Source organism: Natrix helvetica (genome assembly GCF_964273705.1).
Source record: "Natrix helvetica genome assembly, chromosome: 3".
Lineage (NCBI taxonomy): Eukaryota > Metazoa > Chordata > Lepidosauria > Squamata > Natricidae > Natrix > Natrix helvetica.
Window position 1 is genome coordinate 83,619,557 of NC_138549.1, and position 26,276 is coordinate 83,645,832.

Here is a 26,276-nt window from a genome sequence, read left to right on the forward strand (position 1 = left end):
GGTCATCTAGTCCAACCCCCTGCTAAAGCAGGCCCCAGTTGCTAATTCTGTCATTACTATTGCTGCAAAAATGCTAGAAATATTATACAGTATACAACAAGGTTTATAATGGGAGAAGATAAAAAACTTCCCTTCTATATTAGATCAACTAAGCTGAAATTTAGGGGGCTCTACTATGGAGATGAGTTGAAAACAGTATCATTAAGACATGTCCTTGAAAAATGGCTAGTGAGGCAACTTTGAATTGCCTTTGGGGGGAGGAGACATGTGTATGAGCCATGAATCACATATTAAACCACATAACTTGGGCTCATTCAACACACCCAACTCCAAATATCTCATTTGTGGTTCAGTGTGTAAGGCAAACATAGCCAGAGATTCAGAATTTTCCTAAGTTTGGACAGGATTGAAAATGTCTTGTTGACAATTCCTATAAGACTCCTCTATATTGTTAATTGTTTTTAATTCTCCTATGGGCTTGTTCCAATTTCTCTACATCTTCCCAAATATGCAGTATCAGGAAATAGATGAGGTATCTTACATGAGATCTGACTACTATATGTAGTTCTGCAAAACAAAGTGGAATTAATATTGTTCACAATTTGGAAACCATGGTTGTATTACTGTATCATAAAAATTATATTAATCTTATTTGCATCTCCTTTAACACTGCTGATTTATTTTCAGATGCCAGCTGTGATTTTTGTGTTTTGTTTGTAAAGTATCATAGTACATCCCTCCTTGTAGTATTGCGTTCATATAAAAAAATAACTCAAAAAATTGGTTCACAGGCATCTATCAGCCTTCATATCTCCTTTTGTTTGCTGTATTTCAACAAATGTTTGAGGCTAATTGCATGTTAGACACCATTTTGAGTTTATGCATAGGTTGCACTGTGACTACAAAGTATGGTTTGTACAAACAAAAAATGGAGCCATTTCAGATTCAAAAAGTACAGTACGCATCAAACCAGAAAACATTTGAGCAGCTTTCTGCACTGCATTATATCCTGCCCTACAGCCTGGAAACCATTTTTATTCAGCACGATTACAATATTTGAGAACCGGAAACACAGATACTAACATATTATCTTGAAGCCTGAAAAACATTCTTGCATATATATTTTTTGACAGAGAACTAGCCCAGGAATAGTCAGATCAGACAAAAAAATGATATTGAACTGGCATTGCTTTTCCATTGTAAATTTGATGCTCTGGGATTTTTCTGATTACCACACTCCACGAACTTGACTTTTCTTGTTCCTTTTTCTATAATAGTGCCCAATATTTATCACCAGAGAGATGCCTGCAAAAGGTGGGGAGAGGATTTTTCTTCCATTGACAAAAAAAATATCTATTGAAAACAAATAAAACAAGGGCCCAAGATGAAAAAGGAGCTACTGCTGCTGAAAAGCATAAATGTCTTTGAAGATTAGCATAGAAGGAGTGGCCTGTTGAATTTTATACATATTCTATTCTGTTTTCTTTTCTCTTACTTCTTCCCCTTCTACCTTCCTTTCTCACCTATTCTCCTTGCTCTACCTCCATCCTGTTTTCTTTTTCCAATGAAAAATGTGTATTTGGACGTGAGTGGTTTTTACACATAACACATCATAGTTTATTTATTCCATTTCTATCCCAAGGTACTTCAAGAGTGATTCTTGAATAACTGGTATGCACAGGTGTGGGACCATTTTAATTAGAAATTATTAATTCATCATATATGCAGTTTTATCCTGACTTAACCTTTCGTGGAGTGTGGTTTCTCACATGTACATACACATACAAGAACAAAGAAGTGCTCACATTTTTGCTGAGAAGACAAGCCCCTAGAATTAATTTCAGGTTGGGTTGAACAAGGATTGAAAAAGCAAGGCAGTGAATATTTTTAACTATCTTCCACTTCATCTTCTTTTGGGGAGAACGACTTATGTTCCATTCCCCCCCCCCTTTATTTGAGATAAATACAGTATCCGTAAAAACTGCATGAATCGCTGTGGGTGAAGACAATCTTGTTTACCAGCATCTGGTTTACCACACATTACCCCTGCAATGTATGCACACATTCCCAGAAATCTTTTATATATAAACACCAGCAGCTGGGTAATAATTTATGAAGCCTTACAAAAAGGTAGCAAACTGTAGAGTTCTCCAGAATTTATCAGATGCCTGGGTTTTTTGTTTGTTTTCATGGTCTCTCTTGATAGAGTCACCTCAAAACTTTCTGGGCTTTTGTTAAGAATTTTGTGAATTCTTTCTCTTCAGGAACCCCCTTTGTTACTTTATTATGTTTTTAGGAGGGCTTTTCTGTAAAATATTTCTCCCCCCCCCCCCATGATTTCCGTCCTTGTTGTTTTGGATCCCACAGGAGTTACAGGAACTCTAGAAGTGTGACTAGTACAACCGTTTGAAGAGCTCGGTGCCCAAGCAAGCAGAATACACACAAAGAAAAATCGCTACCACACATTCAAGAGCCAGGCGGGCGTGCAAAAGGGAACGTTGTTTGTTCAAATGACTTTTACGCTCTTTAAAATTGTGAGAGACGCTAAACCGAGCTGTGTGTGTTTTTTGTTTTGTTTTTAAATTTCAAAGATTTCCCCTTTTGCTTTCAATGTTATGCCCGTCCCCGCCCCGCTGCGCCCCGAGGCAAAGAGGAGATTAACTCCTCTTTGAAAAATAGTCCTTCTTTGTTCACCGACTATCGAGGTGGCGGAGGAGACGATATCCTTCCGCGGGCGGGCTTGCCTCTTCACTGCCGCGGAGGGAGAAAGACGAATGGAGCGCTGATTCGACGCGGCCGGCCGGGCATGAGGGGATTGTACCGTTTGGAGGGGAGGGGAGGGGAGGAGGAGAAGGAGGGGCTGCTGCCGCCTCCGACGTCGCCGAAGCGGCTCCTTTGTGTTTCCCACAATGCACCAGCTTCTCCTCCGCGGGAAAGCAAAATGGCGAAGGGTTGTTGTGGAGCCGGGCTGCCCGTGAGGCTGCCTCGGGCTTGAGCCCCCCCCCCTTGTTGGCTTCCCTTCCCCTCCTCCCCTCCCCCCGCGCGGGTTTGCCCTTTCGGAGGGCGGCGAGAAAGCCCGGCCGAAAAGCGGCTTCTCGGGCTAGAGCGCACAGAGCGCCATTGATTTCTCTGCATGAAGCTGGTGGCCCAACTGGAGAGACCGAATGAGGTGAGCGAGAGGAAGGGTCCAAAAGGAGGAAATCAGCCATCTATTATTGATCGCAGGTTTTGGGTGGGGGGAAGGGAAACCGGCTCTCTGCCGTTTCCCGGATATTTTTTTCCCGATCCCGCCATCTATTGATTTTGAAAGAAAACGTTGCAAAACATTTCCGTTCTCCTGGTCGGTTGACGTTGCGGGAAAGGGGACCGAGAGAATGCGACGTTTCGGCCCCGCTGGCCGAGTTTTCTATAAGGAGGGAGATGTGGGTGGGTGGGTGTGGGCATCTCTTGCGCTGCAACATAAACCGTAGCTGGGATTGGCTATATGTGTGTATGCACACATATAAATAATACAATATATAAATATATATATATATGGCCGTCTGGGTGTCCTAGGCAAGCCAAACAAAGACGAGAATCTTCGTTAGTGATCATATTTATTTATTTATTTATTTGAGGAAGTTCTGCAATGGCATAATTTCGGTCTGCAAATGGGACTCGAAATCACCTTTTTCGTTTTTGTTTCCAGGGCCGATAAAAAGAGGTCGTTCCAAAAGAAGGGGTTGGTAAATTTGTTGCTATACTAATGCCAGTATACTAGTTCTCATTATTTTATGTATGATTAACCGATAATTACCTTATTAATTATTTACCTAATAATAAATGGGACCTAGGGTTAAAAGATTTTGCAGCACTGTTCCCCCAGACAGCATTTTATTTTATTTTTTAGTTCAGAACAGCTTCTCTTTTATCCCCCCCCCTTCCTCCTGCTTTATGTTGTACAACTGCTATATGTACCCCTTTGTGTGTGTTTTCAGAGTTTAACATAATTCATGAATTAACTTTTTAAGTTTACACAGTATATTGAACTATGATCCATAAACTGAGATTACACATCATTTTAAATCATATTTTTAAAAATTGACCAAAATTAAAACGAATCAAGCTTTAGCACAGTTTCTGCCTTTGTAACTGATCTGGTTAAATGTGTTATGGGGAAAGGGTCTATGAGTCAAAAGAAAGAAGGTTTGGATTAATGAAAAGGCAGCTTTGATCTTGTACAGTGGGGGAGGGGTAAACAACCTGAGGCCACCTGCAGCCTCTGAGGCTTTCATTACAGTCCCCACCACTCTCTTGAACTGTTTCTTTTAAAAAAATAGAATTTTTAATTACACGGGGAATAACCATGTTAACTATATTTTTAAAATGTTAAATTGAATATTTTGTTTTCATTCTGGCCACCTGTGCTTTGTACTATAGTCTTCAGCACTTCACACACATAAAATCAAATATGGCTTTTGATACAACCCCCACCCCCCAAGCTGCATTTCTCTAATGTAATGAGTTGTATATTTTCAATTTGCTTTTGAATAGTAGTGTACTGTTAATGTCAACATTAACTACAATCATATATTAGGAACCCTAAATCTATGATAGTCAGCTTACTAAAATATATAGATAAAGCTGATAAAAGGTACAAAAAAGATATAACAACCTCTCCCCAGAGCAATTACTCTGTGATAAAAGAGTTTAATATTTGATTATTCTTAGCTTTAAAATGTTTAGGGAGAGCATTATTTATTTGCAGGATGTGTGTGTTGTGCTTATTATTCCATTTCCTATTTTTTCTTGTTTCCTGGCAAAGCTGTTTATGTCTTTTAACAGCATTGTTGCTGTTAAAAGAGCTTGTTACCTTTGCTCTTGCTCCTTTCAGTATTTGTGGAGTGTTAGCCAAGTGACATCATTTTTCATATTAGGAAATTGGAGTTCTCACCATTCACAACTATTCCTAGGCAGTCAAAATAGGTCTTGAAATTCCAGTCAAGAAATGTGGATAGAAAGAACTGGAATTCCACAAATGTAAGTAAATAAATTACAATAAGCTTGACCAGAATTTTAATCAATTGTTTAATTGGGACTGAGCTTATGGGGGAATGGAAGAAGTGGGAAAGAGAAATCTGACTAAATAATTGAGACATACTGGTGATATGTTAAAAATGAATGAAATAATGTATGGCAGCCAGGTGTAATTCTGTCATTGCTAACTACCACACTTAATAAAGAAATTGCTTCTGCTCCTGTTTAGCCTTGCCTAACTGTCACCTGATTGTTTCACCTGTCCTTCTCTCTCTCTCTCTCCCCCCCTCTCCCCCTCCCCCCTCCCTCTGTGTGTATGTGTGTTTGCTTGCTTATTAAGATGAGTATGCAGCTTCTGTTACATTGAATATGTTCTTGCAGGAAACAAGTTCAAAAAACTAACTTAATGTGTTGTGCAACCCCCCCTCCCGAAAAAATATAGTTATAACTTATAGTTCAGTGTTCAAATCCAGGCAATTAAATTAACTTAGTTAATCGAGATTTAGCATTTTGTGCCAACATTGTCTATCCCTGTTAATATCTCTAAAGACATACAAGGTATTATTTCTCTGTTTTATAGCCTGTTTCTATTTTCTGTCCAATTGTATATGAAATATTCTGTGGAAGTTTAAAGTAACTTATGGAATATATTTCCTATTTTGCAAAACGAATAGAACACTGAATTTGGCAATAACACTTTTGTTTGAATTCTTGCTTTCTGACTCCTCATCCTCAGCAAAATTAAAAAGAATTAGGGCTGTTTATTTCTCTTCATATATTTGCAAATGCCTTAGTTATGATGTATTGTTTCAGTGTTTATACAAGGGTTCAATGAACCAAGAGAACACTGTGTTTGCATAGTGATAGAAGTGATTATGGGCTGAATACTCTACTGTATGTAAAAATATGAAAATCACATGCTAGTAACCAGTTGCTGCTAAATAATTTTACAAAATGTATGTTACATAGACAGGTTTTTGATAATAGCCAAAAATGTTTTTCCTTTTAATGCAGTAAGATTGCCATGTGCAGATTTTAATACAGTTTGAAATGTACTGAGACAGTATCTGAGAAAACCAAGATGTAAGCATATCTTTTGCAGATTAGATGAACAATATAGAAATAATAAGCACTCAAGTCATAGATTTAATTGTTAGTCTTTAGGACTGTGGCATATTTCTTTAATATATATTGTATTACAATAAATTTCCAGTTTAAAAAATTACATATGGCTTCATCTTCTTATCTCAGATATGTCTGGAAATTAAATATAAACCTCACTCTCAGTTAAATTTGTTGTGGTTTGAACGTTAGCTTTTAATGTTTTAGAAGTTGCCAATGTTCATTATATATGTCTGTATTTTAGAGACTCTACGGGGGTGGGTAATTCAGTGGTCCACAAGCGGTCTCCTTTGCACCGAAACCAAAAACCACCAATATCCTTGACCAAACTCTCCTCACGGGATGGACAAAAATCCAAAAAGCCAGTGTGCAAATTTGAAGAAGGTCAAGATGTCCTAGCCAGATGGTCAGATGGCTTGTTTTATCTTGGAACTATCAAAAAGGTAATCCATTTTTAATTAACCTACTAGCTTACAAAATTTTATGGCAAAATTGCAAATTGCTATTATGGCTGCAAATTTATTTTTTATTTCAGATAAACAAACTTAAGCAGAGCTGCTTCGTTATATTTGAAGACAGTTCCAAGTCCTGGGTTCTCTGGAAGGACATACAAACAGGTAAGAACCTTATATCATGATGATGATGATTTGATCCTTTAGTAATTAATGTAAAAATGGATTTACTATACTACATTCCTTCCAGTTGAGATTCAGAGTGTAGCAGACATGAGGAAAGGGTTAACCATTTTTCAGCTGTCATTTACCTATAGTGGTGAGTGGTAAAGAGGAAGGGGAGCTAGAAATGTAATTGATCTAAGTAGAGATGAAAATTTAAGGGGAGCAACATGCTGTATGCAAAATATATGTGGCCCATATATAACCCAAAGACTGATGAGTTGCTGGATTTATGGAATGCATAGGTCTCTTTTATAACTCTTGATCTCAAATACACCAGTCAAACCCCAACTGAATTCACACTGTTCTAAGTCATGGTTCACAGACCAGAGTGGCTGGATTCACATATTATGCAAAACAAAACCTAAATCACATGTCAGGACTTAGCAATCAGTGTTCAAAATGTAAAACATATTCATTTAGTATGAAGCCATGCCTTTTTGTTGTTTTAGGAGCTACTGAAACGGGGGAAATGGTCTGTACAATATGTCAGGAGGAATATTCAGAAGCACCCAATGAAATGGTTATATGTGATAAGTGTGGTCAAGGTAATTTAAAAAAATAAGTTTAGACATTTTAAAAATGTATTAGTGTATATTATGTGCAGAAGTAGTCCTCAACTTACAACTGTAATTGAGCCCATAATTACGATCATAAGTTGTGGCAGTCGTTAAGCAGGTCACCAGTACGTGATTTTGTCCAATTTTGCAACCTCCTTCGCAGTAGTTAAGCAAATACACTGATTGTTAAGCAAACCCACTGTACCCAGTGGATGTTTTATGCCATAATCTGGAAGGTAAACACTGTTTTCTCACAAAATGTCATAAATCGTCATGTGCTGCAAACAGCCATAAATGTGGATCAGTTGCCAAGTGTCCAAAATACAATCACGGCCACAGGGAGTGGCCATTGGAACTTCGAAACTGGATTGTAAGTATTTCTGGGCAGGTCTGTGTAACGTCATATGGTTGCTAAGCGATTGGCTATAAGTCAAGGACTACCTGTAAACCTAAGTGCATAGGCATTTCAATTGATGTTTATTATATTTATGCCATTCTCAATGTCTCCTATTGTGTTTTCTAGTATCTGAACATTTAATTTAAAATGTTTGGTTATGGGTTTTAATATGGGAGACAAAGATGTACATCTCTTTATATCTTCTTAAAGAGGTTTTTTTCCTTTTTAATTCAGGTTATCATCAACTGTGTCATACACCAAATATCGGTTCTAATGTGATCGATTCGGATGATAAATGGCTCTGCCGGCAGTGTGTCTTTGCAACAACAACAAAAGTAAGTTGATTACTTAAAAAAATAATTGCAGTTGAAAATTGATTTTTGTATTGGATACTAACATTTTCTGATCTAATGCATTTTATTTTAGAGAGGTGGCGCGCTTAAGAAAGGACCAAATGCTAAAGCACTGCAGGTCATGAAGCAAACATTGCCTTACAATGTAGCTGACCTTGAATGGGATGCAGGCCATAAAACAAATGCCCAACAGTGTTATTGCTACTGTGGAGGTCCTGGAGAGTAAGGAGTTGACATGCTTATGAAAATATATGTTCTTTTTTTTCTATATTTTCTTATTTGAATATGTGTAAGACCAAGTGCTATGCTTCATAAATATGCCATAAAACAGCTTTATTGAGCATAGTACTAGGCTCTCAGAATATTTTCTATTCTTGAGTTTTTGATGTTTGTATGGGAAAAAAAGTTAAACTATAAACTTGGATCAAGTTTCAGTGAATAAATTTGGACGCTGATTGGTTTAAGACATAGTGCTAAAACATGTCAATGTTTGAATTTGGTTTAGCTTGTTATATAAACTCTGCCTTTGTGTTATGTTTAATAAAGATGAAGTCTGCAAAAGGCAGAAGTATCAATGAATGCATAGTGACCAGTTAAATCTTCAGGAGCAACTCTCATATAACTACTACTGGTGTAGCTTTCATTTTATTTTTCTTAAAGCAGCCACTTTAGGAAATGCAAACTGAGCATAACATGAAATAGGAGGGCACTCCATTTTTTCTGGGAACTTTTATTTTTATATGATATAGTCTATTTTACATATGTGTGTATGGGTGTGTTTGTTTATTTATTTATTAGTTCCAAACTTCATAATCATGTAACCACATTTAATGCTTTTCTGCTAGATTTACTAGCAGGGCATTTACTGCATAACAATCTTTGTTTTTTCTTACTGTTAATGAAGCTGGTATTTGAAGATGCTACAGTGCTGCAAATGTAAGCAGTGGTTCCATGAGGCTTGTGTGCAGTGCCTACAGAAGCCAATGCTGTATGGTGATAGGTAAGATGTTTTTCTTTGATCTTCTGTTTTGTGTTAGGTATGCCCTTTGGGAAGGACTTTATTCAGTCCTGTACGCATATATTCTCCATGGTTGTAACTGTGATTCTCTGGGCAAGATCTGTTTAATTTATACATATTTTAAATATTACATTTTAAATTTTATGTCCTTTGGTATGCCTTATTTTAATTGTGATGCTTCTGACACAAACTGTGATATTTACATTGATGCATTAATAAATAAATATGCTACTATTTCGGTTCATTGTTAGACGTATTCAATTTATGGTCTTCCCTGAGTCAAGTTTTATCATAAGAATAAAAACATTTAAAAGATTGATAAGAACATAGACCCAGACTTTTCACTATTTGTTTGAAAACAATATTTATCACTCGTTGTTGTACTTTATGAAAACAGTTTTTTTTTTTGTAGTCTTAGATATCTTGTCAAATGAATTGCTGTCAGTACAATTTAAAAGCAAATATGTTCACACACTGAGTATGCCTTTTAAACTTCTTTTTAAAGGTTTTATACATTCATTTGTTCAGTTTGTAGTTCTGGACCAGAATACCTCAAACGTTTACCCTTGCAGTGGTAAGTACAATTTAAATCAATCTTGGGCAAAAATATAAAGTATTTCATTGTACATCTCTGTAAAGATAATTTTGTAGTTCCATTGTTTGAATGGACTTTGCACACGTAATTAGAATATGGATATATTAATTTTGTTATCCTCTTCCCTTCCGGTTTCAGTTAAGAAAGTAAAAAACAAAATATTTAGAAAGTAGGATTTTTTTTTTAGTGAAATAGATCTGCTGGTTGTTGGCAGACAATACTTGTGCCTGTCATCTACAGAATGGGACAACTTGCTTCAGCTGACTTGCCCTGGCATCTTGCCACAGCTCTTTCACCACGGGACAACTCGCCATGGGACACAGGATAACTCGAGAGGGGCAGATAAAATTGCAGCTCACTCCAGCCTCGAGGACTTCTAACCTGAGTAGGTTCAAATGTAAAGCAAGGCAAGGCCCATTGCAATTCACTTATCCCTCTCTTCAAGAGAGGGATAAGTGAATTGCAGTGGGCCTTGCCTTGCTTTACATTACCCCACAGCGAATTGACCTGCAGCGAATTGGCCAGGGTGAGTTGGACAGGGCCAGTCAGCTGCAGTGAGACAGTTAAAGTTCTCATATCCAAAATGTTAAAACTTACTAATCGTTATTTAAATTTCTGAATTCTAGGGTAGATATAGCACATCTATGCCTTTACAACCTAAGTGTTATTCATAAAAAGAAATATTTTGATTCAGAACTTGAACTCATGACATACATTAATGAAAATTGGGATCGACTCCATCCTGGTGAAGTAAGTTTTTGAAATATTGATGTTGTTTATGTGTTTCTATAGTTCAAAAGATCAAACAGTTAAACTGCGTAGATATATTTTAACAATTGTTCAATCTATAGTAAAATTGTACTAGATGTAAAGTCTGTTTTCCTGGTTAATGTTGACATGCTTGTGAACTTTTTTTGAGATTATTTCTTTTGAGTGTTTTATTTGTCTTTAAAAAATCTTAAGATCTGAAAGTTAATGTCAGATGCAAAAGATCAGGTCCACACATGAAGACCCAATTAAACATTTATTGCTACTTATACCTATGCACAGGAATCTTCTCAAATGCTAATGGTTAGCATTTGCTTGGCATTATATAAGGGCCAACAGAATTAAAGGGAGGTTAACCTTAGTTTGCTTCTGGCCACATAGAGATTCTAGGCTGATCCCTATTTTAACTGCCCCCAAGGTTCTGCCACTCCTCCTAGAGTTACACATAATCCACATATTTTGTCTATCTTATATATGGTAACACATAAAGTGTGTTCTTGTGACTGAGCCTTGTGATAGAAGTTTGAATTTCAAAGCAACTTTATCTTTTTTAAATATATTTTTTCAATAAAATGTTTATATATGTAGTCCTTACAATCTGTTACTTCACAGTTATGAGGAATCTTCCCAGAACAATTTTATCATGGCATTTTGAGGTTTCAATGGCTGCACCCTCAGTCATGTGATTATATTTTGGGTGCTTGGAAACCAATCAGCATTTGTAGCCATTTGCAGCATCCAGTGGTCATTTCCTCAACAAATTCTTCTATTAAAATATTTATTTTATCGGACACAGAATGCAGATTGCTCATATTTTACCTAAGGAACAAGTATTTATATTTCACTATTAAAACTACCCACAACACAAGTGATATTTAGCAATTCAGATAGATACAGAACAATTTATTCAATGCTTTGTTTGTAGAATAATGAAGATAACTAAAGTTCTGTTCCCCCTCTTATTTGTTAATATGCTACAGTAGATATTTTAGAATTTTGCCCGTTACATAAGAAATTCTAGAATGCTGCTGTATTTTATATCTCTTTGAACTGTCAAGTATTAGTGCTTATGGATGTTAGTGCACATTTCAGTAGATGAAATCACTTTTTATACTTTACAGCTGGCAGACACACCAAAATCTGAAAGATACGAACATGTTTTAGAGGCATTAAATGATTATAAGACCATGTAAGTCAATAAGGGTTTTATACAATTTTCTCTTTTGTTTCCTTTAGTTTAACCAGATAATAGTCTAAAGTTTTTTGAAACATTATCTAAAAACGTGTAGCTGCAACAGAATATTATTGTTTATCTAAATGTTTTAAGTCAGATTTTATTTCTGAGTACAAGTTATATGAAGGTTTACTTATGTTTTTCCCAATGTTGGCATTTGAGCAGGCTGTGTGTAATGCCATGCATTTGTTAATAAATGGAACTGCGTATCTGAAGAAATGAGTTTTGTCTTCATGTTCTGCATTTAATATCTTGAAATGCAGGTTTATGTCTGGGAAGGAAATAAAGAAGAAGAAACATTTGTTTGGCTTAAGAATTCGTGTTCCTCCTTGCCCACCAAATGCTGCTTTTAAGGCTGAGAAAGAACCTGAGGGAACTTCCCATGAGTTCAAAATTAAAGGCAGAAAATCATCTAAGCCTGTGCCTGATCAGAGGTAAATAGACTAGAACTGAATAAAACGACAGAGAAGCTGAAAGAATTGTAAGTAGATTCCCAACAAAGACTAACTGGAAATAAGCAGAGTCCTAAAGGCTAGGGAGTCAAGGGTTGCCCATGTTAGGCCAGGTTGAGCTTGTACAGTTAGAATAGTATAAAGAACCAATTTGGTCTAGTAGTTAAAGCACTAGGTTAGAAACCAGGAGACTGTTAGTTCTAGCCCTGCCTTAGCCATGAAAGCTAAGGGACAGTTACTCTCTTAGTCCAATTCACCTCACAAGGCTTTTATGAGGAAAATAGTAGAAAGGAATATTAATCATGTCTGCCACCTTGAGTTATTAAAAAAATAATAAAGGTGTGAAATAAATAGATGTAATCCAACAGCTATTGCTAGTTTTGTCCTTACATACAGTACCATAAAACTGTTCGATCTAAATAGGTACTATTAAATAGTAGTACAAAGCATATGATATATCTATCCAGATCAAATTGGCAAATACAAACTATATGTGATCTTACTACAGAATTGGCCAAGAGTTAATGAGTAGTTTTGTGCAGTAAACTCAAAACCTGTCTTTATGTTAGAGCAAAATCGCTTGCTAAGCTCAGGTTAAAGCATTGACTATCAACAGGAAATGGAAAGAGTATACTGCATAGTTGGCTATCTTCTATAAACTGGCTATCTTCTATAAGATCAGTGGCCTAGAAAATAAACTTGTTGAAAACTTGAGCTAGGACAGATTAGTAGAAGAACATCAATACTCCATACTACTTCAGTAGACAAGCACATCCCAAGGAGGATGAATGGAAGTGTTGTATTTTCTACTTTGAAGGAATGTTGTCTAATAAATTATTCTTACATTTCAAGCAGTTGTGATAAATCTAATCAGTTTTTAAAAGAATTGCATAATTGATTCTTGCAAATATGTGCACAGCACAAAAAGGTTGCCTCTGATCAGCATCTTTTTCAGCATTTTTGTGTTACTTTTATTTAGATGATAGTACCTGAATAATAAAATAATAAAATAATAATAATAATAAAAGGGACGCGGTGGCTCAGCGGCTAAGACACTGAGCTTGTTGATCAGAAAGGTCAGCAGTTGGACTCCCTAGTGCCGCGTAACGGTTGAGCTCCTGTTACTTGTCCCAGCTTCCAACCTAGCAGTTTGAAAGCAGGTAGTGGGAAGGTAACAGCGTTGTGTGCGCCTTCGGCGTTTAGTCATGCCAACCACATGACCTATGAACACCGCTGGCTCTTCGGCTTTGAAACGGAAATGAGCACCGGCCCCTAGAGTCGGGAACGATTAGCACATATGTGCAAGGGGAATCTTTACCTTTACCTGTGTAATATATTGACACTGAATTGATAGCTCCTTTGGATTACCTATAGGGAAAGGATTGATGCAACCCTCCTGGTTTTACTTAATTTCTTGCCAACCTTTGATAAACATTGATTGCAATATTTGTCTGAAACATCTCTGGAGATTCAGAGTCAAGGTTACTGTGTTGCATTGATTTTCCTCCTTCCTCTGGGGATGGTTCCAGCTGTTAGCAGTGACAGGAGAAAGTTGAACTCAAATTCTTTTTCTGGGCTGCTATAAGGCTCTTTTTCTTCCTATTTAACAGGAAACTGTTGAAAAAGTTTATTTGCCAGTATCGGGTTAAGTATCATCAATGTTTACAGGATGTAGCAGTATAGCTTGACACTGGGCTTAACAGGAGAGATAATAATTAAGGTGCTATCTCAGTGCCTAGAAGCTGTGATCATCTTGAAGAAAGACCCTGGGTCAGTCCCAGCAAATAGAGTGGATGTGAGCATGCAAAACATCTAAACCAGTGGTATTTCATCTTCCATTCTGAAGAGGGTTGTGATCTCCTGGGCTGAACTAGTTCATAACCTGGAGATTTCAGGCTCCAAGTTTCTGCTCAGGTCTTTGTAGTGTTCCATTTTGTTATGGCCATTCCTGGACCATACGTTGGTCACCTCTCAGTAGAATTAGTACAACTTAATCTACCTGGGGCTGTCTTTGAAGACCTTCCAGAAACTACAAATGGTCCAGAATGCAGTGACACGTATACTTAAGAGTTCTTTTGACAAGTAACATTACTACTGCATGAACTACCCTCTTTGCCAGTTGGCTTCTAGTGCACTTCAAGAAGCCAGCTAGTAATTGCTTTTAAAGACTTGAAACTTAAATATCTTTGGGACTCCTTTCTTACAGCAGTTGTGGCTGTTCAATAACATTTAGTGAGGAGAGCCTCATTTGTCTTAGAAGGATTGTCATCTTCAGGGAATACATGCCTTTTTATTACTTTGTTTCCTCTCCTTTGGAATAGCACTGCAGCCAGTCTGATCAATACTATTGGCATTTTAGGAAAGTCTTTAAGACCTGACTGTTTAGTACAATCTTTGGGGATGTGGAATGATAGATCATCTCTTTGCAGTTGGCAATTAGTACAATTCTGGTTACTTTTCCTCTCCGTAGTGACAGATTAGAAAGTTTTGTGAAAGTTTAGCACCGAAAAATAAATTGAAAGTGGTTTTCTCTGGTGGTTCTAGTGGGCTGTAATTGATATCCTGTTTTTATTGATATCCTGTTTTCATATTTCACTTCTTAGAGATCTACTTTTTATGAACAGTCAAAAGATAAAGCATAATTAATACAATTATAAAGGGAATTTCAGAAATGAAATTGTTAATTATTACAGACCAATATTACTGTTTAAAACTAAAACTCTCTTCCAGGGAAGTCACTAATGGTGTAGAAAGAAAGGGGAAGAAAAAGTCTGTAGGTCGTCCCCCTGGCCCATATACTAGAAAAATGATTCAAAGAATGTCTGAGCCATCTATTTTGGTAAGCGGTTTTCAGGTTTACTTATTTAATAAAATAAGTCCTACTTTATTATTTCCTTATTTAATAAAAATGAACATGTTAAATTGTCTTTTTAATGTTAACAGAGAGTTGAATATTTACAGAATCTGAAAAAAAATCTATCTTATTCCTTTAGGAAAAAGAACCTGTTATAGTGCCAGAATCCCCTGTTTTGGATTCTCCTAGCACTACTGGGTATGTATGGGAAAATATTCATTCAGCTTTCTATTCAAACAAAGCAAACACTTCTCTCAGCCCCCCTACCCCACCCCTTGGGTGTGCATACTTTACATATGTGATGAAATGTAAGGGGTTTGCATTCCACTCTGGTAAATAATGTTTATTTCAAGCAAAACTTGAAGATTAAGAGAATTTGAAGAGTGAATTTGAAGAGTGAAAGAGACAAAAAAAATTAAAAAGGGAAAGGAGATAACCAGTATACAGAAAACAGAAAAGAAATGAGTGCCCTTTTGTAAAAAAAAAAAAAAAATCTCCCGTTCTGTAAATAGACATGAAGTTTTGTACTTTGGAGCAGAAACAGATGCATATGGTCTGTTCATACAGTACTGTATTTTCATTCTACAGGCAATCCTTTATTAGCTGCCTTGTTTAATGAGTTTTCGCAGTTACGATGATGATGGAAAAAGTAACTTTACAACCAGTCCTCACATTTATGATCTTTGCAGGTTTGTAAGCAAAGGAAAGCTGAAATAAGATTGTAACTCCAGTTGTGGCTTCACACGAAGGCTGCTTTGCTTCACAACCATTTTGCTGGTTCCAGTTGTAATTGCTAAATGAGGATTCCCTGCCTACAATTTTAACTCTTTAAAAACTTAAATAAAAGATTGGATTGTAATATCCTTCCCCATGCCTAATAAGGGAGGAGATAATTTCAGTTTAAGAACTTGCTTTCATTTCAAGGTTCTGGAAGTGAGATTTTAACCTGTATTTATCTTAAAATTAGAAAAACAATTACCCTACTTCTGACTGACTAAATCTGGTTTGGTCGAAATTTAATATTTGTCAATTTGATTAATGCTAGGTTATATGAAATTGTAATATCAATGTCAATTTTTATTGTATGACATCATTCAGAAGATCTGATGGAACTGCACATTCATCCAATACCTCAGATGTGGAATCCACAGGTGCTGCCAGTACAAAAGAAACTACCTCAAACAGTATTTCCAAGCATTACAGGTTCAGTATTTCATATATTACAAACACCTATATGTATAGCTCGGTTGTGCTGTTTTTATTTAAAGATACTTGATACGTTGAAGAAAGTCTGTTTCATCTATACCATCTTGAGCTGTTAAGATAAGAGTATTTCATTTCACATATGACTTTTAAATATTTCAATAGTTTAAAATTTCTACAATATGCTGACTTCTAATAACAAAAATTGTGTAGTGGGAGTGTACTTCTGAATGATGTATCTGTGTGTTTAAATAAGTTTTTAAAAATTGCAGTCATGTGGGTCTTCATGACAAAATTGCCAATGTTTTTCAGTAGCATCTCCAAAAATAGGAACTTTATAGAGCGGGCTGTAACCACAACAGCAGATGTGGTTAGTTAGCTAGACCCTTCAATTTGTCAAAGAAGATTGAGATTCCCCTCCCTTTTACTTCCTTCCAAATGATCTTTTACTTCCTTCCATACTTACTTCCAAATGATCATATGCCCCATTTACAGTGGGGCAAAAAAGTATTTAGTCAGCCACCAATTGTGCAAATTCTCCCACTTAAAAAGATGAGAGAGGCCTGTAATTGGCAACATAGGTAGTGATTGTCTGGATTTGTTTTCTCATTTTGTCTCTCATAGTTGAGGTCTACCTATGATGCCAATTACAGGCCTCTCTCATCTTTTTAAGTGGGAGAACTTGCACAATTGGTGGCTGACTAAATATTTTTTTGCCTCACTGTATATCATTTATGATATAAATGATTATATCATTTTCCGCTGATAGATTTTACAAGCGGTTGCATTTATGAGATGCACTGGAAGAAAATCCATGTTCTTGGCAAGCTTACAAGGAATCTGCTTTTTCTTATTTTAGAAATCCTTGACAAATTTAGGAGCAAAAATCAGTTTTAAAATAGACAGGCTTAATTATTAAATTATGCATTGGTTCCCTCTGGCTTCCAGTAATATGGCTGAATGTGTCATGTCTTAAATAACATTGCTGCGCAGTAGAATTATATTAACAGAAAGCAAGAATCAAGTTAGCTCCTATCAGCTGTGGTGCAAATATAAAACAAATGCTCCAGAAAATTACTTGAGTATATATAGTGATGTAAAAGATAAAACATACATAAAATGTCCATATGAAACATAGCCCCCCACATCCTGAGAGCTAAATTGTCTCCAACAATCCATGAATAAAATGTGGCCATAAATCTCACCAAAAGCATTCTGCTAGTTTAAATTTTGTCTCCATTTGATTCAGCATTTAATTGAACTTTCCTTTACTGTATCTAATGAAGATATTAAGAGTAGAGTTTGTTGTAGTATTACATATTCTAAATTTTTAAATAAATATTGTATGTGCTTTGCAGTTTATCTGATTCTAGAAAAAGGACACGAACAGGAAGAACTTGGCCATCCACGATACCCCACTTAAGGAGAAGAGGACGTCTTCCACGAAAAGCACTCCAGATTCAGAACCCAGAAATTGTGAAAGAAGATGAAGGCAAAGATGACTATCAATATGATGAACTCAATACAGAGATTCTGAATAATTTGGCAGATCAGGAGTTGCAACTTAATCATCTCAAGAACTCTATTACCAGTTACTTTGGTGCTGCAGGTAGGATAGCTTGTGGTGAAAAATACCGTGTTTTGGCACGTCGGGTTACACTTGATGGAAAAGTTCAGTATCTTGTGGAATGGGAAGGAGCAACTGCTTCCTGACTATAGTGCTGAATATTATTTCCTGCACTGCCCTTTATCTATTTATAGGCAGAGTTTATACATTGGAGTGCAGAAGGGAGTCTAAATGGATATTTGTAAAAATTAAAAACCAAGTTAGCCTTAACACTTCTTGAACAGAACAATTTTTTATCACATAAGAGGCCTATTGACTAAAAAAAAAATAAGGCTAGATTCTTAATGTGTTTAAAATGAGGATCTAGACTGTGTTGGGTTGGGAATCTGGGATTTCATTTGCTTTAAAATATTCACAAGTCAACAAAAGCCTTGTCTCTAGTGTACATTCCATGGATGTTTTTTGTGAGTAGGCACTATTTTCTGTAGGTAGGACAAATTTTGAAAAAGATACTTGATCTTTTCTTATCCAGAAGTTTGCAAAAGACTATTTCTACTTTGACAACCCTAGATTTTTCATACAGTGCAGTGTATATACTTCCTGCTAAGGACTGTAAAATATTAAAATCTTTCAAAGTGTATAAAATATATATTGAGCTTGTAAATTGCTCTGTGACTAGACTTTGTTGTCTTTTTAATATATTCTTTGCATGTGTATATATACACATACGTGTGCATGTGTATATATGTGTGATTGTGACCTATGCAATATAAATTATGGGATTGGGCAGCTTTTGACTATATATCCCATAATGTCTTTTATCAGGAATAGTTGCAGTATTTACACAGCAGCATTTCTTCTCAGGCTATATTGGGTGCTGTTGTTTGCCACATAGTATAGAATATGTGTCAAATGAGTGCTGGGTATTCTGGCAGTAAGTGCAGTCATTAATGTCATAATGCTTTTAGAAAATAATTCAGGCTGCAGTTCTACACATGGGAGCCCAGAGATTTTGGAGTGCCTCTCAGGTTCACATTATCCCTCTCCTGCGCAAATGCCCACTCTTTTTTAAAAAATGGATATCCATTACATGAAACCTAAAACCAAGGCTTATTATAGTTGCCTCTAATTAAATTAGATCTAAGTGAAGGGGGAGAGATTAAAAGTACATGCTCTAGTTTTTCTTGTTAAAGATACCTGGAAACAGTGCAGTTACACCAGGCCAAGATTTTGTGATTGCAGTTCTCAACTCATTTACATTCAACTCAGAAGGAATTCTAAACATGTATAGTATTGCACTGTACATGAAACAGTCTGGTTGTGCATAACCTTGCAGCATCAGTTCATGTTGGCGCAGGGAACCCTAGCTGATTGAGACACAGACTTGAACATTTGAGCATGAGCTCTGTATAAAAAAAGAATTCTAATAATTTGTGACATGTTGATTGTAAAATCATTTTCAAGTTACTAAAAAACAAAAGTCAGCACGACTCACATTAACAATCCTCTTGGGTGTGATGATAAGTATAGTTGGAAGAAAAGGTTTAATGACACAGGGTTAAGTATGTTGCCATTTGAAGTAACGATACTGATTTTATTACAAAATTACCTCTTCTGTTACCAGAAATGAATCAAAATTCATTTTACTTGTAAAATAGCAAGTTTTTTTAAATGGGATTAGGCAGATTTAGGTGGATAAAGTCAGCAACTACTAGTGGAGTAAAATCCGCAGTGACTCGTTTACCTTTATCTTACAACATGTCCTGATAATAAGGCCATGCCACATTTTTCGGGTGGGCAAAAATGTAAGCCCTCCCTCAAAAATAAGCCCCCGGGACAACCCCCCCTCCAGCCAGGCAGAGCGCCACTCACTGACCTAGAGGTATCCTGAAGGCATCAAGCCGCAGGAACGGGGTGGGGGGGGCAAAAGCTTGCTTGGCGCCTTCGGGATACCGCTAGGTCAGTGAGCGGTGCTGTGCCCAACTGGAGGGCGGTGTTGCCAGGCGGTTGCTCTCTTGTGAGCAGGCTCCCGAAGAGCCAGGCACAGCCTCAGGGTCAAATGGCTGTGTTACGCTATTGCAGCAGCACTACACAGCAGCCATGAAGTGATCACGCTCACAAGCAGCCACCCGGCAACCCCCCTTTCCAGCCAGGCACAGCGCCATTCATTGACCTAGGGGTATCGCCAAGCCACTTGAGCGCCTGTTCGTCGCCCTCCGGCTCCCGTGCCTTGGCACCTTCGGAATGCCCTTAGGTCAGTGAATGGGGCTCTGCATGGCTGGAGAGGGGGGTTGCATGAGCGGCTTTTCCGCTCCCCGCTCGCGCACCTCCCAGCCTCACGATACCCTTTCCTAACTCTCCCTGCAGAGCCAGGGCATCTTCGCCACCGCCCACCGCCGCTATATGCTTTTCCTGCAGCTTCCAAAGCACGGAGGTAGGATGCCGAGTCTTCCGTAAGTTGCCACTCTGGGAATGCGCTTTATGGTTGTATGCTTTGGGAGTATGCTCTGCCTCAGCCAGCCCACAACCATAGAGCGTACTCCCAGAGCCGGTGCTGCCAAAAGACTCTGCTGCGGATCTCTGGAGTTTGGAAGCTGGAGAATAGATTATGCTTGGAGGGCACACACTGGCCTTGCAGGGAGAGCTGGGCCACGGCATGGTGAGGTTGAGAGGCGCACTGGCTGGGGACGGAACAGGCACTCGTGCAACCTCCTATTCCAGCTGGGCAGAATGCCATGCACTGACCTAAGGGTATCCCGAATGCGTCAAGCCGCAGGAACTGGGGAGGGCAGAGCACAACACGGCTTAGCGCCTTTGGGATATCACTGGGTTCGTGAGTGGCGCTCTGCCCGGCTGGAAAGGGGGGTTGCCGGGTGGCTGCTCGTGAGCGTGGTCACCTCATGGCTGGGATGTTGCGCTGCTGCGACAGCGCAACACAGCCGTTTGCCCCTGAGGCTGTGCCTGGCTCTTCGGGTGCCCGCTCGCAAGAGAGCAGCCACCCAGCAACCCCAAAACAATAACCCCCCCTGATAATAAAACCCAATCAATATTTTGGGGGTCAAAAGAAAATAAGACCCTGTCTTATTTTCGGGGAAACACGGTAGTGGCTTTCCTTTACCTGAATTTTTGATATTTTTTTTAACCAAAGAGTAAAACTTTTTACTTTGAAGCTTCTTCCTTTAATTAGAGATGGTTATTAGACATGGGTTGCCAACAAATTGTCACACAAAAGTTAAATAATTGGGGGAAAAGTCCGATGAAATACTGCTCTGCTCTTATTTATATGATTTGAAAAACAAAAATACTGTTAGGATTATTAAGGAAAAATAATCACCTTTTACAGAGCCAAAGGAAGAATAGATAAAAGGCATTGCCCAATGCTTGTGGTTTTTCAGAAGATTTAGTTGAACAAAGGTGAAAATTAAAATTTACTTCCGCTTGCCTTCACTAAAAATGTGGGTCTCTTCCATTTACTCAATCTCAGTTATTAAGTTGCCTTGCCTATAGCTACAATATTTTCATAAGAACAGGTTACTTTTTAAATGTTGGTCTTTTGAAATAATGCAAAATGTAGTTTTTTTATAATTCACAACCAGTTTTTAAATTTTCTTTTTCTGCAATTTTTGCAATTCACATTGGACACCAGCAGTATTTGCAGTAGGGCTTCCATGCAAGATCACTATTGGAATCTGGTAGGGGAGAGAATGTGATAAACTATCGGTTTAATTGTGGATGTGTGTTTTCACTTCGTCATGGTGGTTGACATGTTTGTATTGCTGGAACTGTTTTCTAGAATTCAAATTCAACATTAAATGTGTGTATTTTTAAGAACCTGTTTCTGGTTGCATTTGTTAAGCATGCAAAAACAAAAGCTCAGCTCTCGTTTTAAGTTTCTTAAAATAAAATAGATTTTGTGGATATTTTCAGTAGATGATGGTAAAGTTAATCTTGTATGCAATTTTTTTAGGACTGTACCAACAATGTATACTTATCTTTCCCAAATTTATTAGTATTGCTGCTGCTGCTGCTGCTACTACTACTACTACTAAAGTCCTGTTGGAAGTATTTCCAGGTTGAAAAGATTGGGCAGTGACATCACTATTGCCCAGAAGATGCAGTTGGGGGCTCTTTTCAAACTCCCATTAGGTTACCCACCAAAGTGGTACCCATTCATCCACTTGCGGTTGCGTGCTTTTGAACTGCTGGGTCAGCAGAAGCTGGAGCATGTGATGGGAATTCACCCCACCTATGGTAGCAGCCTGATCTCGAACACCAGCTTGCCGATTGTCAGCCCAGCAACCTACCCTCATGAGCCACTGTCCTCATCCCAAATTGACTGTATCAGTGCTATTTCTTTTTACACAGTGGTGAAATGACAGCCCAATGCTAGATATTTTAAGGCAGCCTAAAAAATTATGTAGGGCCAAAAATATTTGAAAAAAACAATCTTAATTAGTAAATGATAGAACCTTTTAGACTCACTTTATATTGATAAAAGTTAAGTGTGTCTACTTTAAAAACATTTTAGCTTATTATTTAAATCTATCCTTCCAGATCTCTGTAATGGTTTATGGAAATGACCTTGAGAGACAGTATGAAGAGATTCAGGGAATGGTCAGGTAAATGACAACTGAGACTGCAGCAGTAATATGGACAGGGCAAGAAGCTCAGAAGAGACTGTTCCCAGTTACATGGGCTGTAAAGGAAGACAGGAAAAGATGTATGTCCAGATTTACAAGATTATGCTAATTTAAGAATGCAATAAAATGGAATTCACTCATCTGATATACCGTATTTTTCAGAGTATAAGACGCACCATTTTCCCTCAAAAAAGAGGGTGAAAATCTGGGTGGGTCTTATACACTGAATACAGCATTTTTGGCCTCCTGAAACCCTGCCCCCTTTGAAAAATGGCCGTGCATAGCCTTTAGGAGGCTTCCAGAGTGCTCCTGGGGGGTGGGGAGGGCAAAAAGTAGTGAAAAACAGGCTGTTTTGCTAGTTTTTGCCCCCCAGCCCCCAGGAGCACTCTATAAGCCTCCTAAAGGTTATGCATGCCCTTTTTTTGGAGGGAAAAAATGGGCCTGTTTTTCGCAAAGACCTTCCCATTTTTGGGAGGTATGCAGAGTACAAAAACTTTTTCTTTTTAATTTGCCTCTTCAAACTCTTGGTGCTCTTATACTCCGAAAAATATGGTACCTTGAGTGGCTGACAAGTTTAGTTATTTAAATAGGTTTAACTTACAGGAGAGAGAGCCCATTTTGTTAAATGTATTAATTTCAATCAAGAAAAAGAATAAACACTTATTAATAAAACAGCAGTTAGATAATCTTAAAATAAAGACTTGTTATTAATAAAGTAACAGTGCATGTAAAGCGCAAATACAGTGATATCCTAAATACATCTATGAGTCCTTGAATTAGATAGGATTATTGGGTCCACCTTTTGGGGTCCAGAACGGTATCTTATGGTTAAGTACAAGTAGCCCTCATTTACTGACTGCAATTAGGATTGGCAGCTGTTGCTAAGCCACATGGTCATAAACTGAATCGCCATTGACCATGCCTTCTTTACGACAATTGCTCTAATTGTGATTGTTAAGTGCAGTATTTCATAACCATGACTTGCAAATTCCTGTTGGAAATTAGAGTTACACAGTCTGCAGAGTATTTATGGGACATAAGCAGTCAGGCATTAAGAGTGTCTAGGGGCAAATTTTACTGGGTTATTTTTTTGGTCTATGACAGTACTGTATATTTGAATATTTTAAAAAGGTGCTGTACTTTAAATAATAGCAAAAATTTGCACCCAAGGTGCAGACATATCTGAATGTTTCCTTATATTTTCCTCTTATGTTCAATGTTAGAGATTCTTATCTTGTTCTTGTAAGAGAGAACAAAAGAGCAGCACAGGTGGGAGAAACACGAGAGAAAAAGCTACAAGGGGATATCTTAGTCTATTTTCCTAACATTCATACATTGCCTGGGGAAGAAGGACCTGCACCCCAAGCACGTAAATGGGAGAATCACAGAAATAAAATACATAATTGATTTAATAGTCCTTTATTGTTTTTCCCACAATCACTTTCGCGCCTCAATAAAAATCTATATTTTGTTTGCAGAATGTTTATTCCTGAGCTCTGTTAAATTGTATCATACAAAACATAGGACAAAATAAACTTTTCAAAACAACTCGGTTAAGCAATGTTTATGGATGTAAGGTTGTTGCAACCTTAACACTGCAAAGGACAGATAGCAAGTTGTAGCTAAATATAGAGGTAGAAAGCTAGTCACAGCTTTGTTTGGTACAAAACGTTATATAATACCTTTACCAGTGCTATAGTTATTACAGCCATTTTTTTCTGAATTCCAAGACCATTGGAAGTACCATGTTTGTTTTAACTGCAAGATTAATATGGAAATAAAATTCAGCTTTCCTTACTTGCATATATGTTAATACCGGTAGGTATATATAATGCCTGCATTTTGTTCCTTAAATAATCAGTTCTTACATTTATTTGCTGATAGTAGTATTCTGTAGATGTCATCTACTAGATGATAGTATGAACTTTTCATGAAATTTGCCATAGCATCAAGACACTTGGGTAAAAGTGCTCATGCTCACCAAAATCTAATTAATAGATAAACCCATTGTATGAATGGAAGATTAAATAATGGAAACATTCATTATAGTTGTACTATTTCTCATCAACTGATATGCTTTTGTTTACATAGAAGAAAACCACTTAATTGTGAGACAACCTCATAGCATTCTAGAATGTTTCTCAACTTTGATTTAGCTGTTTCAATTTACTGGTTATATTAATGGAATAATTCATTAAACAAAGGTCTATGGGTTATATTGATCCTGTGAGATCAAAAAATTAATTCTATCCATTTTTTCAAAAAGTTGTATGGCCTGTTAATATATCATAAGTTAAAGAATAATTTAAGTATCTAAATTGGTAGAATTACTGATAGGGAGTATATGTCTTGTATTCCAATTAGCACTGGGCAGAATACTGATACACAAAATTATTTGGTGAGAATACACAGGCATTGCTCGACTTACAACAGTTCGTTTAGTGACAGCTCAAAGTTACAATGGTATTGGGGGAAAAAACACCTTATGACCAGTTTTCTTGTGACCAGTCACATGATCAAAATTCAGCCGCTTGGCAACTGACACATATTTATGACAGTTGCAGCTACCTAAAGTTATGTGATCACCTTTTGCAACTTTCTTAATGGGGAAGCCAGATTCATTTAACTGTTCCTAACTAACTGCAGAGTTACACTTTACAACTGTTGCAAGAAAGGTTGCAACTGTTGCAAGAAAAAAACTCACTTAACTGTCTTGCCTAGCAACAGAAATTTGGGGCTCAAAAAAGTTGAGGACTACTTGTACTTTGACTTGCTTTTGAGATATGTTTTTTTAGAATCATTCTTCCTATTGGTATAATTTAATTCACAAAGTTAAAAATCATTCTGATGTGTTTTTTAAAGAATACACCTCAATTTTGGCCTACAACAAATGTGGGAAAGAACTTTAGGAAAACCAATTCAGCTGAACTGAAGAGTTATTTTAAAAGGCAACATTTCATATCATCCAATGTTACTTGTCTGCCCTTGCATGCATGTGTATGTATGTGTAGAACAAATATACACATAAACATATACACAGAATCGTGAAATCAAATCCATTTCCATTCTGCTACTCAAATCTTAAAATTGATTAAAATGGCAGTGAATCCCTTTGTTATATTTGATGCTAAAACAGGAGTATTCTATACCCAATTCATCAGGGACAAATTTGTACCAGAAATGGAAACGGAACACTTGTTAATCATTTACCCATAATCTACAGCAAGTGGCCTTAACCCCAGGGACAGGTACCACCCCGTGGCCTATAAGGAACGGGGCCACGCAAGCAATGGGCAAGTGAGCAAAGCTTCATCTGTATGGGACGTGTGTGAAATCATCCCTTCCCCCAGATCATAAAAAAGCTGTCTTCCACAATTTAAGTCATTAACAATGCTCAAAGAATTCAAGAGTAGTACATGTCTGACAGCATTATAATGTCTGACAGCATTATAAAGTGAGAACATTGTAATGATAAAGATAGCCATATTTATAATTTGTTAAAATGATAAATTTGCATACAGAAGCTTCCAAAGTCAACCAATTAAACTACTGAATCCTGATATCCAATATGTATATTAAACCTGTGCACACCTCAAAAATGATTTTAGTGTTTCACATCTCAATACCATTCTGTTTTTAAAGTAACACACTTTTTTCAGGCTTTCATGAGAGAATGAAAAATGTTTCTGTAAACTGTTGTGTTAATTTTATTGAGTGTGACTCTTAAATCAGCAGCATCTTCCAGGATGCTAGTAGTCCTAATGCACATTAATATTATGTTACGAATATTAACTCAACATAGGTTGTTATGTGAAGGCACTCC

At 37.2% G+C, this 26,276-nt stretch overlaps 1 protein-coding gene across 8 annotated transcripts; it reads left to right on the forward strand.

The window, feature by feature from the left end:
• Positions 1-2,782: 2,782 nt before the first annotated feature.
• Positions 2,783-24,923, forward strand: MTF2 (metal response element binding transcription factor 2). Of its 8 annotated transcripts, none has more exons than XM_081946053.1 (17): positions 2,783-3,169; positions 3,689-3,721; positions 6,383-6,581; positions 6,674-6,755; positions 7,265-7,360; positions 8,004-8,104; positions 8,196-8,344; positions 9,027-9,122; positions 9,646-9,714; positions 10,362-10,485; positions 11,625-11,692; positions 12,001-12,171; positions 14,920-15,028; positions 15,183-15,241; positions 16,142-16,246; positions 17,605-17,855; positions 21,824-24,923. In XM_081946053.1, the coding sequence occupies exons 1-17, from the start codon at positions 3,165-3,167 to the stop codon at positions 21,904-21,906; spliced, it is 1,800 nt and encodes a 599-aa protein (XP_081802179.1). In that variant the 5' UTR covers positions 2,783-3,164; the 3' UTR covers positions 21,907-24,923. The 8 variants fall into 8 exon arrangements, with proteins under 8 accessions (XP_081802179.1, XP_081802176.1, XP_081802174.1 ...); XM_081946050.1 differs by lacking the exon at positions 21,824-24,923 and adding an exon at positions 4,874-5,019 and having other exon boundaries at positions 2,785-3,169; positions 17,605-21,644; XM_081946048.1 differs by lacking the exon at positions 21,824-24,923 and adding an exon at positions 4,917-5,019 and having other exon boundaries at positions 2,785-3,169; positions 17,605-21,644.
• The last annotated feature ends 1,353 nt before the right edge of the window (positions 24,924-26,276 follow it).

Excerpts from the sequence above, each read along its gene's own strand:
- MTF2 (XM_081946047.1), top strand. Across the intron at positions 8,345-9,026 it reads TACTGTGGAGGTCCTGGAGA|CTGGTATTTGAAGATGCTAC; the intron begins GTAAGGAGTTGA and ends CTGTTAATGAAG. Across the intron at positions 16,247-17,604 it reads AGTATTTCCAAGCATTACAG|TTTATCTGATTCTAGAAAAA; the intron begins GTTCAGTATTTC and ends TGTGCTTTGCAG.